The sequence below is a fragment of the Vespa crabro genome, chromosome 1, assembly GCF_910589235.1.
Source record: "Vespa crabro chromosome 1, iyVesCrab1.2, whole genome shotgun sequence".
Classification (NCBI taxonomy): domain Eukaryota; kingdom Metazoa; phylum Arthropoda; class Insecta; order Hymenoptera; family Vespidae; genus Vespa; species Vespa crabro.
Window position 1 is genome coordinate 5078194 of NC_060955.1, and position 16979 is coordinate 5095172.

The 16979-nt window shown below is 35.8% G+C and overlaps 2 protein-coding genes across 5 annotated transcripts in view; one reads left to right on the top strand and one right to left on the bottom strand.

Moving 5' to 3' along the window:
• The window catches only part of LOC124425972 (zwei Ig domain protein zig-8), a 187970-nt gene extending 173458 nt beyond the window's left edge, over positions 1 to 14512 (bottom strand). Inside the window, exon 1 of one of the 4 annotated variants that reach the window (XM_046967141.1) lies at positions 14388 to 14512. In XM_046967141.1, coding sequence (XP_046823097.1) covers positions 14388 to 14449 — 62 coding nt within the window. In that variant the 5' untranslated portion in view covers positions 14450 to 14512. Of the gene's footprint in view, positions 1 to 5997; positions 7906 to 14387 lie in introns of those variants that run through there. The other 3 variants (XM_046967131.1, XM_046967159.1, XM_046967149.1) reach the window with 3 other exon arrangements.
• Positions 14513 to 15603: 1091 nt separating this feature from the next.
• LOC124425999 (30S ribosomal protein S11) lies at positions 15604 to 16904 on the top strand. The gene is made up of 5 exons (XM_046967191.1): positions 15604 to 15916; positions 16053 to 16180; positions 16252 to 16352; positions 16466 to 16531; positions 16696 to 16904. Exons 1-5 carry the CDS (start codon positions 15687 to 15689, stop codon positions 16801 to 16803), a joined length of 633 nt encoding a protein of 210 aa, XP_046823147.1. The 5' UTR covers positions 15604 to 15686; the 3' UTR covers positions 16804 to 16904.
• Positions 16905 to 16979: the final 75 nt, after the last annotated feature.

The window sequence follows — 16979 nt, forward strand, 5'->3', positions numbered from 1 at the left end:
ATCGGTAATCCTTAGATACGTTCTAAGCGATTCACTTTTCGTAATAGAGAGAAAGAAAGAAAAAAAGAAAGAGAGAGAGACAGAGACAGAAATACAAAAGATAGGTAGCTCATACCGCTTACGTTTTTATTACGCGGACGTAAACATAAGGTCGTTAAAATTTTCCTCGCAAGTAACTCTGTCGCGAGATAACAAAAAGAAGAAAACTCGTACGAGTAAAGAGAGAGAGAAAGAAAGAGAGAGAGAGAGAGAGAGAGAGAAAGAAAGAGACGGAGAGAGAGAGAGAGAGAGAAAGAAAGAGACGGAGAGAGAGAGAGAGAGAGAGAGAGAGAGAGAAGGAAAGCAAGGAGGAACATGAGAGTAAAGAAAAAAGAAGAAAATACATCTAGCTTGTGGTTAAAGTCGACGGCATGCGGTTAGATGCTACTGCGTGGACCATTTCCTCACTTTTCTCTCTCTCTCTTTCTCCCTTTCTCTCTCTCTCTCTCTCTCTCTCTCTCTCTCTCTCTCTCTCTTTTACTACTCGTCAGTGAAACTAAAGTCTCATTTAACGAAAGAGAATTTATTTGCTGAGTGTCGAAATAACGTCGACGATTTCTGCAACGTCGCCGTCATAGTCATTCTCATCGTCTACATACGAAGACTAAAATGGTCTTCCGTCGTTCCCTTCTCATTTGCTTCCACCATAATAACACCACCATCAATTTCAATCACGAAAGGGGCGCCCGGATCTTTCAGTTTCCTTAAACTTATATCCTCTTCTTTTTCTTCTCTTACCATCAGTGTTACTGATCTCGTATACGCACACAAGTAAACGTAAAGTTCCCCGAAAGGGAAAATCCAAGACCATCCGTTCTTCTTCTTTTTATCTCTATCTCTTTCCTTTTCTTATATACTTAACTCTCACGTTACCTCTCCAATATCAAGCTTGAAAGAGATTTTCCCGACCATTGCTATATATATATATATATATATATATATATATATATATATATATATATATATATATATATATACATACATAACGTTAACAGTCGTAACGTGGCTCTACGAATCCAATGGCGTTTCTTTTTTCCTTCAATGCAATGTACGATGACGTTGCAATTAAAAGTTCATGGACTAACGTGTTGGTCTCGTTAATAGATATCCAATTCGGATAACGGTTGATTCGATGTAAAAGCTAGCAGGTAGGTAGATACTTGATGGTAAAGGGGGCGTAAAAGATAAGGCGATAGACCGTTTAAATGCCTTGGGGATAGCAAAGGGTACTTTTCTCTCTCTCTCTCTCTCTCTCTCTCTTTCTCTCTCTTTCTTTCTCTTTCTCTTCCGGAAAGGGTAGGCACGAAGAAAATTCAAATCTCTCTAAGACCCCTGTAATCTCAATAGCGATCGATTCGAATAGAAAAGCTGGAATGGCTTGTAGATATATATATAGATGATTTTTATCCACAATATATAGTGTGTATATTTATAAATATTCAAAATGTTGAAGGACGAAAGGTTATCTCGATCTAATGAGTAAGCGATTAATAACGAGGTTGAAATACGATGCTGTATAGTGAACGAAATACGAATCGGTCAAGATACGGTATGTTGTAAAATAACGTTGTTAAAGACAAGGTGAAAGAGCGAAAAAGAGATAGAGTGAGTAACAGAGAGAAAGGGATTGCACGTCGACACAGCACGGTTCGTAATTTCCTGACGTCGTTGGCCGACTGGAAGGGCAAAACGTCGAGGGGTGGCAAACTGGGGCGGCTCGTAAAATTAACGTAACTATGGCAAAGCCTCGAGTTCTCAGCCGCACGAGCGACATGTCTGCATCATGATCAATGGCGTGTCGCACTGGACGCGTTGGGACGATGGCTTTGCTCGCTACTGCGCTCCTACCAGTCGAGTCGACAATTTATAGTGGTCTAACGGCCTTGAGTCTCCGCGAATGCTGCCCAAGGTTTTAACGTAATCGTGATAGATCGATCGCCGAAGAATTAACGTCGAAAATCGAGCATCCTGGTACCCTTCTGCAACCTTCTATGTATATCCTTCTGATCCTGAAGAAAGATGTGTCCTTTGACATATGTAGGTTCTATGTATAAAAGCTTATAAGAAAGATCGATACACCTGACACGATCCTTTTCCTTTGATAATACGACGAAAAGGAAAATGACAGATTCGATTCGATAGAAGCTGCAAAAGTTATATACCTAATGATATATTCACGAGAAACGGATTAATAGACGTTGTTACGATCATGCAACTTAAATCCCCAATGCAACAAGCTCTTCTATAGGTTGTATTAATTTATATCTTGATTTATGATCGTAAATGAAAGATTAAAAAAGGAAAAAGTACATTTGTTATACCTATAATGACAATAATATTAATCCAATGATAATAATACGATTGATAAAGGTAATGAATCACATTAACGAAATCAGATATTATCGAAGTGCAATGTAACATTCATTAAAGTTCCATTAATAACTTTCATCATCAGGACATAGCATTCTTTCCACTGATAAAATAATCATATCCGACCGTCATCATTGTATATTGTGAAAATACAATTTTTTTTTTCTAACAATACGGAATCCCAATTCAATTCAAGGTTTAATAAAAACGATTCTGTGGCAAAAATCAGCTGATCGTTCGAGCAGTATAATTGTCGGGGAATAATGTATAATCGTATTATTATTATTATTATTATTATTATTATTATTATTATTATTATTATTATTATTATTATTATTATTATTATTATTATTAATTCCGGCTCATATTTCATAATTTACTTTGCACGGATTATTATCCGGATGAATGATAAATAGCAATGTGTGTCAGTAGAATGTATGTTATGTTTTTCTCACAAATAACATTCGCACGTTTCTATTGCGGAAAATCACTTTTTAATGATTACACGATATCCCAAATAAAAAAATAAAAAACCAATACCGTGTAAATTCAAAGAAGACATTGATTAATAACGAAATATCGTATCAGTTTTCTTTTTCTATTTTTTTTTTTTCTTTTCATGACACGATTCGAATACCATTTGTTTGATAAGAGACGAAGAGGGGGACGGGAAAAATGAGTGGAACACATAATTGACTATCACGGAAAAAGCATCAGTATCCTTTGTCTACTTAACGAACCGTAATACGACGCATCTCGACATTCTCTCTCTCTCTCTCTCTCTCTCTCTCTCTCTCTCTCTCATATGCGAGCGCTATTTAAAAGAATAGCATTTCATTTTTATCATCTATGTCAAGCATAAAGCAAACAAAAGAATAATGCGTGGGCAGAAGGCACACTTTTCGCGTCGAACGAAATATACAGTCTGTATTGTGTGTGCCTTCGTGTATATATGTGTATGTGTGTGTGGGCGCGCTCACCCTAGATAGGTAGAAAAGGGCTGGATTACGCGTCCTTGACATAATTTTCATCATTGTGTCTCTTCCCGTATATTTTGTGTGTGTGTGTGTGTGTGTGTGTGGATGCGTGTCACGTGCACGTGTACTCCTGCATTTTCACGAAAGACTATAATAAAGCGACATGTCTCTTGTAACGTACGCATCGTATCGAAAGTTTCTCAAACGTTCGTTCGCCACGATAGAATACACGCGTTTGATAATAGTCAAGATGAAGTTTAGTTGGCGTCATGTCTATGTTGAAACATTAAGACTCGAGACACGCAAACAACATCTATACGCCTATGGCATGATCAATCGTGCGTCAACTCCAAGGCGAAGGCTTAACCTCGTCGGCACCCGGCACAGCCAAAATTTATGACGTTCCGAGTGCTTTTGGCTAGCACATTACTATGTCTAGGTATATTAATCTTACGCGTGTAGGAAAGTTTGAAAACGTTTCGTGACATTTTGTCAAAGGGAAACATTTCTTTAATATAATTACCATTAGAATGATTACAATTATATTATTATCATTATTATTAACTATATTATTTTCATAAACTGATAGGAGTACATCCTGACTTGATTTCTCCACATTTCTCATCCTTTAAATTTATTATAATTTTATTACATCTATTATTAATGTCGAAATGTTAATGATACAGTGAAAATTAGGAAAATTTATTGCTCATCATCGATGATCCCTCATAATATCAAACATATTACATATTATATCATTGTTTGATAATTAATTATATTTAACTTTATTAACATGAGAAATCCTATATGTAATATCATACTAGGAACGATATTAACAAATTTATGAAAAAAAGAAAAAAACAACGAAATGAACAAATGAATAAACTCATCTTTATACTCATTGATAATCTTACGAAAAATTAGGAAAAAATATGGAAAGCAAATATCTTATTTATATTCTCGAAGTAATATGACGCACAAATAATATTACCTATGATGGTACCTTACCAAAGGTATATATATACGAGTATGTACACGTATCTAATGAGTCCAGCTCGCAAGGAGAATAAGCACAGAGTATAATGAGAATGAATTATGGAGATTGCACGGAAGTAAACGGCTCCAGGAAAGGTCACATTGTGATTCTACACATCCTTCTCTCTCTCTCTCTCTCTCTCTCTCTCTCTCTCTCTCTCTCTTTTACTCCCAAAATCTTTACTCGAAAAATTTCAGTTAACACGTACATCCGTTTTTTTTCACCAATTTCTATTTCAAATTAACCAATAATTATTAATTATTAATTATTAATTATTAATTAATTAATAGTTAATACGTATATTGATATATATCACTTAAACATTATAAGATCATATCTGGTGATTTTTTTTTTACGCGTATGCGGAATATTTTCCACATTTTACTGATACGTTTTTCCGTCACGAGTTAAACGAAACGTGGTTTGTGTACAAAACAAAAAACACAATGTGCGTGTATGTTTATATAGTAGGGGAGGAGGGGAAAAGTGGCACACGAGAACGTGTTTGTTCTAAAACGCAATAAAGAAATGTTTCAGGAATATAAAGTTGAGAGATGCGAAGCATTTAAAGATAGTTCATGGATACTTGGATCGTTTTATTTGAATATTAATATTTTCGGATAATAATTCGTGCATGAGGATAAAGCTGTTGCATCGAAAATATGCATTTACTTTCGCCAAGAGCGAGGATTATGATTTAAACTTTTCAAAAATGCGAAACACCGAAAGCGAACGTTGAAAAGTTACTTAATATCTTATAATCGAATAAGATAATTACGATTTAAATTGTACGTAAAAATATGGAAGTTGCTAATAAAAGCTCTCTTCCATTTCTTAAAACGTGATTAATAATAATAATACTATAATATTTTGAGATTTTTTTATATCCCTTAATCAACTCAACTCCGAGATTTCTGGGTTTAAGAAAGATTTCATATATATATATATATACTAAGTTATAAAAGTATATATACACTCTCCGTAAATATCATAAAAATAGAGCGATCCAAGAAAGAGTTAAATTCGTTTAGAGATCTATAAAATTGCTATAATATCGACATTATATCGTAAAATTTGACATTACAGAACGATTTCAAAGATCTTTGTAGCCAAAAGCAGTCGTTCGTACGGAAAGCGAAGCGCTCAAATACATATTCGCCGATGGTTCGAATAGAATCGTTGAAAATATTTTGGACGATAGGTCAGATCGTACTGAAAAAATGCCAATGGCGAATGGTCGAATCGCTTTCGTCGTTCAATCACTATGAAACTCAAGAGTAACGTACGAGTATCGATTCAAAATCATTCGGGATATTCGATATCGTGCGCCAAAGGGACACGACTTGCCTTTTAAAGCCGAGAAGAAGATTCGAGATTTGTGAGAAGAAGAAAAAGAAGAAGAAAAAAAAAAGGAAAAGAAAAAGAAGATAAAACGAAAACAAAAAAGAGAAAGAAATCAAGAGAAATAGAAGGAGTAAAGAAGATAAGGGGAGTCCGTTATAGGGCGCGAAATTGAGTTCAGATAGAAACGTCATCATAGAAGGAGATGAGAAAAAAAAAGATAGAGAGACTCACTTTGAGCTCGATGACGTGGTACACGGTCGGTCCTCCTGAGGGGGACCAGCTCGTCGTCGTGAAAAGATAAATTTATCGTCGAACTCGCTTTTTAATTCCCACGACGACCGACACACCGTTGTGGGCGCGCGCGCGCGCGACAGCAAAGAGAAAATCGCAATCCTGAGATCGTGTTTTCGCTCGAGTTCGGTTTTTCAACCCTCGACCGAGGGCTGCGATCGAGAACGCATGACGATCATCGACGTTGTCCAGGATCGTCGATGATCCTGTTCTCTTTTGTTTTCATACGATATACACGAACGAACTAACGAATCCGATTTTTGGCTCAGACACAACAACGATTGATTCGCGATGGGTTCCTCACGTATCCTAGACGTTGTTATCCTTTCGAGGAATATTCTTAGAGACGTAGGACGCACGACCTTCCCCGATCACTGCTTCAGGTACACTGTCACGTCACACCGCTGCACTCGCGGCCACGGCTAGCGCACGTACCCCAAAAACGTACTACACCACTCGATTTATTTCTATCGTAAATTCTCTTTTATTTCCTTGCTTTGTTTCTCCTCTTCTTTCCCTTATTCTATTTCTCTTTCTCTCCCGTTTAACTTTCTTCTTCTCTTTCTATTCCCTTCCTTTTTTCTCCCTTTTCTGTCGTAATATAAAAAAGAGGAAGAGACTTTTCGTTGGTGAACACTCTCGAAGTAAACCGTGTCACCTCTTCGGGATGATAATGTAACAGCTACGGTAACTCGTATCCTCGGCGTCGCCCCAATACTCTTTTCCTCTTCCCTTTTGCTTCTCTCTCTCTCTCTCTCTCTCTCTATCTCTCTCTATTTCGAGAGAAAGGAAAAATAAAAAAAAAAAACCAATTGGGAACTATCACAAGGCTAGATCCTTCTTCTTAGATCCAAACGCATCGGTAATCCTACTGTGAAGCGAGATATCCACTTTTATCGTAGAACGAAGAGAGGAAGTAGGACGACCGAAAGAAAAAGGGAGGACGCGCGCACGCATCCACGCACGCACGCACGCGGTCGCAAATTTCGAGAACGAGGACGAGGACGACGGCGAGAACAACAACGACGACGCCGCCGCCGATAACGATGACAGCGACAATGACGGCGATGGTGACGGTGACGATGACTACGATGACGGCACGTAGGAGCCCTAGGAGAGAGGAGAAACCCTTAAGCCGGATCCGTCGAGTTTCCTTTCGCCTCGATTTTAGGTCCCCGCCACCCCCGCGTTGCACAGGCGCGAACCGCTTTCAGAATTTCCGAGGGTCGAGCGCCGCGCACGCTGGAGCGACGAGGAGGAGAGTGCCTGGTGGGAGCACGCGCGTAAGCAAGCAGGAGAGAGAGAAATAGAAGTTGAGTGGAACCGCGGGGGGATGTGAAAGAGGTGACTGTGGGGGTGTACTGAATCGAGGTCGTCGTCTCTATTCTCTCTTTCTCTCTTTTCTTTCTCCCTCTCTCCCTCTCTTTTTCTCTTTCTCTCGTACACGTTTGGTGTAGCTCGAGAGGACTAAGAAAACACAGACTAAACTGCACTAGCCTCGATACGAGACATGCATATCGTAATAGACAATGGATTATTTCCTTCTATTATTTTTCTTTTTATCTCTCTCTCTCTCTCTCTCTCTCTCTCTCTCTTTCTATTTTTCTCTCTTTCTTTCGTTTTCGTATTTATCCCTCGTCGTATACGATTCCTCTTCTTCCGTTTAGAAAGTTACGTCGTCAGTGCGACGAGAGGATCGTGGCTACCGCCGTGGCTGCTACTGTCGGCGCTGCCGCGCTGCGTGGCCGACAGTCTCTTCATGGTGGGGATTTAATAGTGGGAAGGGTGGCGCAGGCGTTTTGCTGCACCGACGCATTGATCCCTGGAATTCGTGGGGACGACGACGACGACGTCGACGTCGACGGCGACGACGACGGCAATGGCAACGACGACAACAACGACGACAACGGTGACGATGACGACAACAACGACGACGACGACGACGACGACGACGACGACGACGACGACGACGACGACGACAACGAGGGCCAAGCGCGTGTCCACCCTTGACGAGAGAAGAGGGAGGTAACGAGAGCCGCTAGAGAAGGTGGGGAAGTAGTGGAGGGTGGGAAAGAGAGCACCGACCCTCCGAGCAGAATCGTGTCTGCTACGAGCCTTGAGTGTCGCCCACACCTGCGGATCGCCCAGCGACCACCCACTTTTTACCACCTCCTTTCCCTTGCTAACCTTCTCTCTCTCTCTCTCTCTCTCTCTCTCTTTCTCTCTTTCGCTCTTTCTTTCGCTCTCTTTCTTTCTCTTCTCGTTCGAATGAGACGACACTCAGTCAGCCACGATCGAGGATCTCTACGACCGATCGAATACTTGATCTCACAGATCACCTCTTTCCAAGTGTGCTGAGTAAAAGTAATCGTCGAAAAAGGACGAATTTGTAGATCGTACACCGCAAACTTTTCCACCGATCGTTTCTTCACTTCTCTCTCTCTCTCTCTCTCTTTCTGTCCATCTGTCCCTCCATTTCTCTCACACTCTCTCGACAATTTTCTTTACGATTGTTATATTTTTCTTTTTTGTTCTTCATTTTTTTTTCTTTTGTTACTTGGGTGTTGAACACCTACGATCGTCTGAACGAAAGACCAGGTTTTCGCTCGATTCAAGATTGAATTTATTTGTTATATTCTTTAAATGGATAATGTATTTCGCTTTTCGACGTGAACCGACGGCACGAAGGGCTCCATTGTGCCGAGATGAATGCTCAGGATGAAGAGCCACGAGAGGGACTAAGATAAACACAACGGACCGAGTGAGCGAATATAAGTTTGTGTGTGAGTGCGTATATGTGTGTGTGTGCGTGTGTGTGTATGTGTACGAAAAGGGGAGAGGAAGAGAGAGAGAGAGAGAGAGAGAGAGAGGGAAAGAGAGAGAGATAGAACGCGAAGATGTAGGGCAGGAAGAACGAGGATTCGAATCCTTCGACGATCCCGACTCACTTTTCTTCGAATAAGCGCTGCTTGAAAGAGTCCGAGCCATCGATGGAATTGAATCCTTCCGTGTGATGCACGAGGACCATCGATTATTTTATCGGCCGAATCGCTCGGGGAAACTCTACTTTTAGGAGTCGATTCGAAGGCGGTCTACATTTTGCGTTTACCGCGAAATGTGAATAAGAGTAAGGTTTACGATCGAAAGGAAAAAAAAAAAAAAAAGAAAAAAGAAAATAAATAAGGATAGAAAAAAAGAAAAAGGTTCTTCCCTTCCCTCTTTCTTTTCTCCCTTTTAATTTCGATGCTTTCGAAATGAAAGAAATTAAAGTCTTTTGTTTTTATAATTTTTTCCTTTTTTCGATTTTTTGAAGGATAATCCAACGCACGCTTGATGGATGGAAATTTCAAGTGATTCCTTTAAAGAGGAACCCCTCCGTTCTATAAAATGAAATATATATATATATATATATATATATATATATATATATTTTTTAAAAGAAGAATTAAAAGAAGGAAAAGAAAGTATGTGAGATAATTTTGATTTGTTATTTTAATAGGTATTTCATTGATTCTACGCGAGCCGATCGAAATGAACGATCAATATTTTTTCTCCCGTAATAATTGTTAATTAATTAAGAAAGCACGTCGACAAGAAAAATACGAAAAGATCTATTTAACTTTGCGAATACTTTACGAGTCCGATTCTTTTCTTGCTCTTCTTCAACTTCTTCCCTTCTTCTTTATCTCCTGAGAAAGACCACAAAAAGATCGTTCCATTCGTGATTTTACGATCGAAAGAAAATAACGTAGGGAGAAGCGAACGGGCGCAAGAGAATGTAAAATATTCGTGAAGTCTGCGTCTCGTGAATGTGTACTAATGCTGAATAAGTAACGAAGAAGACTGTTGATTTCTATCGGCTCGTAAAATCCACATCTCCCTACATTCTTTCTCTTATCTTTTTTCTTTCTCGGCCCTTTAAAAAAGTTCTCTATAGTCTTAGGAATGGCAGACCGGACGACACGATTGGACGCGTAACGAGGCGCTCGTGCGGGAGGAAAGTAACGATTGGACTATCTGTCTTTGGAAAAAAAGAAGAAAAAAAATGAAAGGAAAAAAACATAGAGAGAGGGAGAGAGAGAGAGAGAGAGAAAATGCGCGAAGGCGAGATCGTTTGTGGAGAACGAATCGTTTCCTAGCGTGAAATCCTTCGTGTTTTCGTAGAGATTGTTAGATATATATATAAAAGAAAAAAGAGGATGGCCTTCGTCAATACAAAGCAGAGAGGATAGGCTATAGTAACGCGACCCTTCGTTAGTCGCGTCCGATTCCTTCTGAAACTGTTCGCGTTCGTCTTCATTCGTACGAATAAGGAAAAAAAAAGAAATCGTTTCTTCTTAGCGTTCACTCTCTCTCTCTCTCTCCCCCCCTCTCTCTCCCCCCCTCTCTCTCTCTCTGTTTTTTTCTCTCAAATTATCTTGTTTTTAGAAAAATGTCATGTCTCGAGTGTCGTGCTATTAAATTGATTTGTGAAAATAAATGACGGTAAAGTCGTCTTATCTGTCGTGAAATTCAAGAACGAGATCATTAAATTTAAGGAAATATAAATCTGTAAAATTCAAGAAGATAGAAAAAAAGAAGGAACGAATTTAAAACTACTTGTGTAATAGTTATAATAACATATAATTCATAGTTACCTATCTATCCACTTATCTACCTGCCTATCCTATCTACCTCGTAATTTATCGTTCGTGTTCATTTGATCGATGACACCAATTTTGAACCGTTGAAAATTATACGCTTACGTAAATGATACACATTTAATGCGACCTAACTCTCTATTTATCGTCGAGTGTATTACTTTTTGGTAGTATAGATTATTCCTGATTTCGTTCGACATAGTGTTTTAACGAACGTTGAAACGAAACGCACTGTATTGTTTCTGAAAAAGTCGAGGAAAACAAAAAGGAATAAGATTCTAGCAAATCAATTTTTACCTCTTTCTTATATTTATTATATGTATCTTTGAATTCAATTCCGATATCGTAAACGTCATTAACTTCATTAATTTCTCGTATCATAAAATACATCAGTTCGATATATGTTCGTAACATTATATATATATATATATATATATATATATATATATATATATATATTCCGTGTTTCAAGTTATATTCGTATGACATCTTCCATCGTTCATATTATCACGAGGAATTCGGTCATTTCTTTTTTCACACAAAAACACTGCTGGTACTTTTTTAATCAAACTGTGAGTAAATCGAGATCTCTCTTCGTTAATTCTGTTTCGTTTCTTATACGAATGAGAAATGTGTATTAACGATATTAACTTTATTATTATTATTATTATTAGTATTATTATTACTATTATTAGTACTACCATTACTATTACTATTACTATTACTATTACAATTATTTTTATCGTTACACTGAATAGAAGGATATGCAAACGTCGTTACGGTAACCGATGAGGATGAAGCTCGTGCAAACATCGATGTGCGTTATACGCGTCTCTTCCTCTTCGTAGCTCGTTATTTGCAATAACCTTTCGCGTTTCAAACGAGTTGACACAAGGTAGACCCCGAGAACGTTAAAAATTTGAACGGTATGACGAGAAATGGCGACATCGTTATTTCGAAATCGTTTAACGCGTCGTTACTCTTTCGAGAAGAATTGAAAGTACCTTTCGTTTTCTAATTTCGCGCAAATTTTTTGACAATAAAAATACTACGGAGAATTCAAAAATCGAAAATAATTTAAAAGAAAAAGTCTACGTGAAAAGAAAAATAAAGATCGTAAGAATATTTTCAGATTCCTTTTTCAGGCTTCTAACAGTTCTTCGCTGCTTTTACCTTTAATTTACTTTGCTTTCGAAGTATATACTTGAAAATTGAAGAGAGAAAGAGATAAAAAAAGGAGGACAAAAAAAAAGAGAATAAGAAAAGAAATGTCAAAGAAAAGAAAGAAAAAGAGAGAAATCGGAGAAGATCGAAAGAAGGATCGGCTTAAGAGTAAGAAGAATCCGATATCCTTATTTGTTCTCTCCTTTCCTTTTTCTACGTCTTTCTCTTCTTCATCCTATCTTACTTCCTGACCAATGAGGAAAGAGGAAGAGCACTGCCTGGAGCAGAGTAAACGCGTATGGCTTGAATTCGAAGAAACGGATGTAACGGAATAAGAAAGGATAGAAAGAGAGTGAAGAAGAAAGATAGGATGAGGAGAGGGTGGGAAGGAGGAAGAAGAGTAGAGGGCCGAAGGTAGAGTACATAATGGTACTTTAAGAAATATCGGGAGAACGAGATAGTCGAAGAATGAAAGAAATAAAAAAAAAAAAAAAAGAAAAGAAGAGAGAGAGAGAAAGAGAGAGATATGTAGAAGGGGATGCTGCAAGCTTAAATCGGACGTGGCACAGCGGATACTCGATATCGTCCCTTTGGATAAACCGAACTCGAGTGGCTCGAATAGTAGCTGACTTTCCCAGGATTGCCGCCTCGCGATCCTCCTCCGTTGTCCTCCCTTACCCCTTTTTCCTTATTCCTCTTCCTCCTTTTCAACCTCATGCCTATTCCATTTCCACGGCTTCGGTTTTGTTTCGTTTTGCATTGTGAAACGACAGTTTTTCTTTCCCCATCGGCCTATACCATATCGACCTTTCTCGTTAACAGACGCATATCCCCTTATCCCCTGAACTACCACCTTGTAGAAGAACTTTTGCCATAGCTTGGGCAAACCCCACGTTTTTTCCTTTTTTTCGCCGTTTCCTTTCTCCATTTGTCTCTGTCTGTCTGTCCGCTTCACATACTCGACATTTCTAATCTCCTGCTAGACGCTACAGGATTACTTGTATATTCTTACTTTATTCTTTCTTTTAATTTTTCATTTTTTATTTTTCTTTTTTTCTTCTTCTTTTTTTTTTTATTTTTCATTTTTCGTTTCTTGTAAAATCGCTCCGATCGATTTAACGAACGTCAGTAATTAATTGGTTACGTGTTACGTACAAGGCAGGAAAAAGGAAAAATTAACGAGAGCTTTCATATATTTTTTAATTGGCTCGTGTAAACTCGTCCGTCGGTCGATGGTTGAAAAATATTATTTTTCTTGATCACCTATATATGTATGTATGTATGTATGTATGTATATATATATATATATATATATATATATATATATATGTATATAATTTGAAAATAATTATATCTTTTCTTAAACCAATAGAGAATCTAAAGAAATAAAATTAAAAAGTAGCACATCCCGAAGGAATAAATATCATCCGTGTAATCGTTGTAAACAATTTACTTGTATATTGCGGTATGTATAAAAGTATTACGTACACGAGCCAACTGAAAGTTTATGTTTCGCACGTACGCGATCGTAACTGGTAAATTGAAAGCGAAACGAATGCTATTCTCATGGCTTTTCTTGAATCGTAAATCCTTCTTTGTTTCATTCGCGATACCATCTTCACTCACAATACAAAAATTGTTTCCTTTTACTATATTTAATCATTATCATTATTATCTTGTTTATTTATTATATTTATTATTCTATTAATAATAATAATAATAATAATAATAATAATAATAATAATAATAATAATATTTTATAATAAATAAAAACAACAACAACAACAACAACAACAACAACAATAATAATAATAATAATAATAATAATATTGTTGTTGTTGTTGTTGTTGTTGTTTTTATTATTATTATTATATCTCGCCAATAATAAAAGAAAATATCCTCTGATTCCATCGTAGGAACTCGAATGCGATAGCTCGTTGACATGAATGGAAAAGACGCATTTCTAAACAATTATTTGTCTATTCTTTTATGATTTAAACGTTAAACGCAATAACAATCGATAGAAAATAATTTCTATTCTTTGTCTCTCATCATCTTCCTTTACTTTTTTTTTCTTTTCTTTTACTTTTAATACAATATTACGAAGTGCGATAGATAAGCGTTGAAATTGCAAAGTTAAGACGGATTTAAAATCTCCTAATAAATATTCATTGAAGGGACGAGAAAAAGGGTGGTAGAAGAGGGGGAGGATATGAACGCGATTCATTAAAAAGCGCGGCGAATCTCATCTCTACTGCGCTACAAGTCTTCGAAAAGGGAGAAAAAAAAAAAGGAAAAAGAAAATATGAAAGCGATAGTTTCATCATTAAAAAAGACAATTTTTGAAAATCTTCATTCTCTCTCTCTCTCTCTCTCTTTCTCTTTCTTTTTCTGTTTTTCATTCTACGTAAAGCTCTTCGCATAAAGCTTTTCGAAGGTCTTCTTATAATCCAGTAATGGTTTCGGAGAAAGCTTGATAATAAGAAACCTAAATGAGAGGGTCTTTTGTTATTAAATCATGCGTACCTTACGAATAAACGAAGAAATAACATTGAGAGCCAGGACGGCGAGCTTGCACAAAACGACATCTATGCCCGTGAATATCGAGCCGAAAGCCTTCTACAAACTATCGAGTCAACGTCGTTAATTTGTTAAGTGGAAAACTACTCGTTGCTCTAGCCTGACATTGACGGAGAACGAGACTTGAATGTCGTGCTTGCTTTCGTCTTTTACTTTCGTCTCACAACTCGATAGCACGTGACAAATACTCCATTCTCTCTTTTTCATTAGATTTTTTTTTGTCTTCTCTTTTTTCTTTTTTCCGTTTTTTTTCTTCTTTTCCTTTTTTATTTTTCTTTTTTTCTTTTTTTCTTTTTTTCGCTGAAAACTTATGACCGCTGCCTTTTCTGCTGACAACTGATAAAAGATTTTTTAATCAAGCTACATATATCGTTTTCTATTATAATGGAAATATGAAATGGAATAAATCGTACGATATAATATAAATGCATCATTAAATGAGATTATTTTAATAATTAATTGCGTACGATGTTAAATACTTTAATCGATACTACGTTGAAATTGATATTATCGTGATCTGTTTAACGATCTGTGCACGCATTCATCAATGATTCTCAAAAGTCTACGATTTTTTCGATCTATCATTGTGTACATTCAATGACGCGGTGGTATTAATTCTATCGATAAATGTAGAAAGATTTGAATTCTATCCCGATGTACATCAATAACAAAGTCGAAAGAAATAATGTCGATAATGTAGGAATCGTAATTTTGATATCCGCTAGAGTTCGCTGATCGAAATACATCCTAGGAGAAATGAAATAATTTTTATGTTTTTTTTTAGTTAAAACAAAGAGTACAATATGTTCTTTCTCAAATATTATATCATTTGTTAATATAAAATGTTTTATTAACTTTAAGAATCGTGTACTACATTTGTCGAAGCAAGATATGTTAAACAGAATTTTCATGTAACGAAAGATTTACCTTCTGCATTCCTATTGGTCGTTCATTTTTTTCTTTCTATTTACATTTTTATAATATACATTTTTTTAATAGGAAATTAAGTATTATTTTATAATAAATATTTTCTATATATGTCTGATAAATTTGAATATACTTTTGATTATCATCGTTGTAAATTTGAAAACTTTTGGAAGGATTTACATTGTATCACAAGTAAACGCATGCGCATTATCAGTTATATATTATAACTATAATATATATACATATATATGTAGTTGGCACATACGTAACCTATACGTTGATTTATTGTTGCAAATAATATAAGTTACAAATTTTATAATGATGAATACACTTTTATCATTAAGAATATTATCATGTACAGGAAAAAAATTGTTAATTAACGATACGATTAATTCAAAATATTCGTTTGTAAAAAATTTAAGAAATCTTCACATAACCTCTTTTAATACAAAAGAGATAAGAAATGCAAATGACAAAATTAGAGTTGGTAGTAACAAATATAATTTAGTTGAAGGAGAAGTAGAAGGTTCAGTTCATAATTTAGACCAGTAAGTAAATGTAAAAACATTTTTATAAAACATATTATTTCTATGTTAAGATATTATTATTTTTAGTTATATAGATTGTAGTTTATACATAGGGTTTAATATAATCAATTTAAGAGTTGTATGTATATTTTTTTAGAACAAAACTATTCCCTGAAGAAGACACACCAAATTGGATTTTTAAAGGTATACCATATAAGGAATTACCAATTGTTAATATAAAAGCAACTCATAACAATACTATTCTATCTTTGACAGATTATCAAGGTAATTTTAATAACTCCAATTTCAATAAAGTATTGTTATAAATATATTTACATATTATTATATATTTATAGGAAAGGTACTAGCAGTACATTCTGCAGGTAGAGAAGGTTTTAAAAATACTAGAAAAGGTACTAATGTCGCAGCACAACAAACGGCAGTTAGTTTCAGCGAAGTACGTATGATTTTTATTCATAGTTCTATCTTTTAGAGAAGCATAGAAGTATATATAAACGTTTCTATGTTCTAACTAACACGTGGATCTATGAAATATTATATATTTTTCAGACAATTCGAAATAAATGTACACCAGTAATCAGAGTACGTGTAGGTGGATTAGGCTCTGGTAGAATGGTAAATATATTATGATAAAATATATTTTAAATCTGATATGTCGATAATAGAATATTATAAATTAACACTTTTAATAAAATAAAATGTTTAAAGTCAAATATAAATAAATAATTATTTAAATAATATCGTAGATTATCATTTATACGAATTCTTTTATATTTTAGGCTGCTTTAAAAGGTCTTCAATTATCAGGAATAGAAATAATATCAATCACAGATAGTACAAAAGTTTCGTGGTGTCCACAAAGACCAAGAAAGCCAAGGAGAATATAATTATATCCTATACATCTAGAACGGCGCCTTTAAAAAGTCATCTTATTATTATAATTTAACAATTATATGTACATTTACTCGAAATTAGAACTTCATATTTATATCATTGTGTCAAAATTACTAATTTCATAATGCAATATAATTTTCAAGTTACGTACTTTTCATAGAAATATTTT